This window comes from Capsicum annuum, chromosome 11, assembly GCF_002878395.1.
Source record: "Capsicum annuum cultivar UCD-10X-F1 chromosome 11, UCD10Xv1.1, whole genome shotgun sequence".
Classification (NCBI taxonomy): Eukaryota; Viridiplantae; Streptophyta; class Magnoliopsida; order Solanales; family Solanaceae; genus Capsicum; species Capsicum annuum.
This window is the reverse complement of record NC_061121.1, coordinates 234,848,139-234,850,478: the sequence shown is the minus strand read 5'-3', so window position 1 is coordinate 234,850,478 and position 2,340 is coordinate 234,848,139. Positions and strand designations below refer to the sequence as shown.

The 2,340-nt window shown below is 33.1% G+C and overlaps 1 protein-coding gene across 1 annotated transcript; it reads right to left on the bottom strand.

The window, feature by feature from the left end:
• Positions 1-232: 232 nt before the first annotated feature.
• LOC107871980 (F-box protein At3g07870-like) lies at positions 233-931 on the bottom strand. The gene has a single exon (XM_016718814.1). It carries the CDS (start codon positions 929-931, stop codon positions 233-235), a length of 699 nt encoding a protein of 232 aa, XP_016574300.1.
• Positions 932-2,340: the final 1,409 nt, after the last annotated feature.

The window sequence follows — 2,340 nt, the reverse complement described above, 5'->3', positions numbered from 1 at the left end:
TTTCCTCCTTTTTCCTGCAATACTAGTTACATACTGGCCGTCTCCTTGTACGCCATCAATTTCATCTGAAATCATAATCATATCAAATTCTTCTTTACTTAGATCAAAACATATGAGACGTTCAATTCTCTCACTAAGGTGTGGCCAATATTCATGAGTAAAACTCTTCTTGTACCAATATAATACCCCTTTCACATGTGCACCGGTCTTCATTCCCGAAATAATTTGTGTATCAGGAATTGCTTTCAGAGACCTCCACGACATCAGCTCCAACAGTTAAAACAAATGGTTGAATTACACCAGATTTTAGACATTCTGCATCTCTATAAAGAACAATCACCTTGTATTCATATGAAAGCTCGCAAAATCCAAAGCCAACTGCAGCAAACCGAAAGAATGCATTATTAGTATTATAAGAATATGGTGGAGTCGTGAAATACTCTGTAGTGATGGGACTGCAGACATGGAGACAAGCGTCATCGCTACAGAAACAGACAAAACCATTCACGGAATTCACCCTCATCATTTCCCTCATTCTATGTATGGTGCTGATCAATATATCATTTGCTGTATATATGTATTTAGTCTCCAAATATCTTTCATGTTCTTCTTCGAGTGCAGAGGCTGGAAGACTATGCCATTCCAATGCAGAAACTATGACAGAACGCTTATCATCAGTCATGCTAACAATAACTGCTTCCAGTTGAGAGAATGATGATGAAGATTTTAATATTCCGCGTTCAACGTGTGAGTAAGCAAACCTTCCACTATAGATGATTGAACACCACAGCATGCATACTTCCTTTAAAGTTTGATACAAATCTTGGCCAGGTACTCTTTGTAATATCTCAACAACAACTTCTTTGGGTATACAAATGTTGACATGATGTTGCTTTTTCTTTCCATTGGATGTTGTCTTTGAGATGTGCATTCTTTATTACTAATAATAGTAGGGAACCTGATCACATGAGAAACTAGCAAAATTTATCACACTTGCAAATATATATAGAGCAATTTTTTCTAAATTAACAGGAATTACCAACAACATGCCCAGTGTGTTCGCACATAGCGGAGTCTGGGGAGGGTAGACTCCCCTAACTCTCTACCCTAATCCGCATCTTCCTCACCTTCCTATCAAGGGTCATGTCCTCCGTAAGCTGTAACTTCTCCATATCAAGAGATTACCGAATACTATATATATTAAGCTAGGTTGCTTAGACTTTCCATCAAAATGATTGTCTCGAATAACATAAATGTATGTGCATTAATACTTGGTTGAAAAGTTTCATTACAAACATCAATTTTGAAGCGTGTTACATATCAATAGAATCTGAAAAAAGAAAAACAAAATTTATTACGTCTATAAAACAAAGATTTCCTCCTTGTAGACTATTAATTTCAACTGGAATCATATGTTATATATAATCATAACAACAACATCTCTTCTTTAGTTAGATCGAGTGATTGATTCAATTGCTTATATAGAGGTAAAATATGCGTACCTAATAAAGAAAATAAGCAACGTAACTCACCAGAATATCTGAAATTTGTAATCCAAATTTAGTCTAGTCAACAAATAAACCAGTTAACCTTTTTCAAGTGAAGCACTATGGATATGTTGCTTACTTTTAGGGAATAATATAATATAATATAAACCTATTATCAATGGATTACCTTGAGAAATAGCATAAGGTTATTTATATTATAAAAATTCATGTTAGATATTCTCGAAATAGAAAATCAGGCAAAGAATTTTCACTATCCTTTTTATATTGTATTTCATTATCAAAAGGAGCTAATTGAGCTTGCCACCTATTATCTTAGGAACACCTTTTATAAATGCTATCTATCCTTATACACATATTGATGTAAATGGTTTTAAGGCTACTTATAAGAATAAAAAAATCTCTTATCATTTTGTTACTCATCCTATAACAAGAGATATAAATGCCTTTATCAATATGAAACAAAAACAAATTAATTTTTTACAATTGGAACTAATGAGTATTAATATTTTTGATACTTTAAAATCAGTAAAAATCCAAGAAAAATAAAAATGATTTCTAATCAATTGATTCTTGATATTTGTGCGGATCATCCAAATGCTTTCTGGAACCGAAAGAAGCATATTGTTTCTCTTCGTTATGAAAATGACTTTAGTGAAGAAAAGATTCCTACAAAATCTCGACCCTGTCAAATGAATACAGAGTTAGTGAAATTCTTTAAGACAGAAATTGATAATCTTTTACTAAAGGGTCTTATAAACCCCTCAAAATCTCCTTGGTCTTGTATAGCTTTTTATGTCAATAATGCTGCTGAAAAGGAACGAGGAGTACCTCG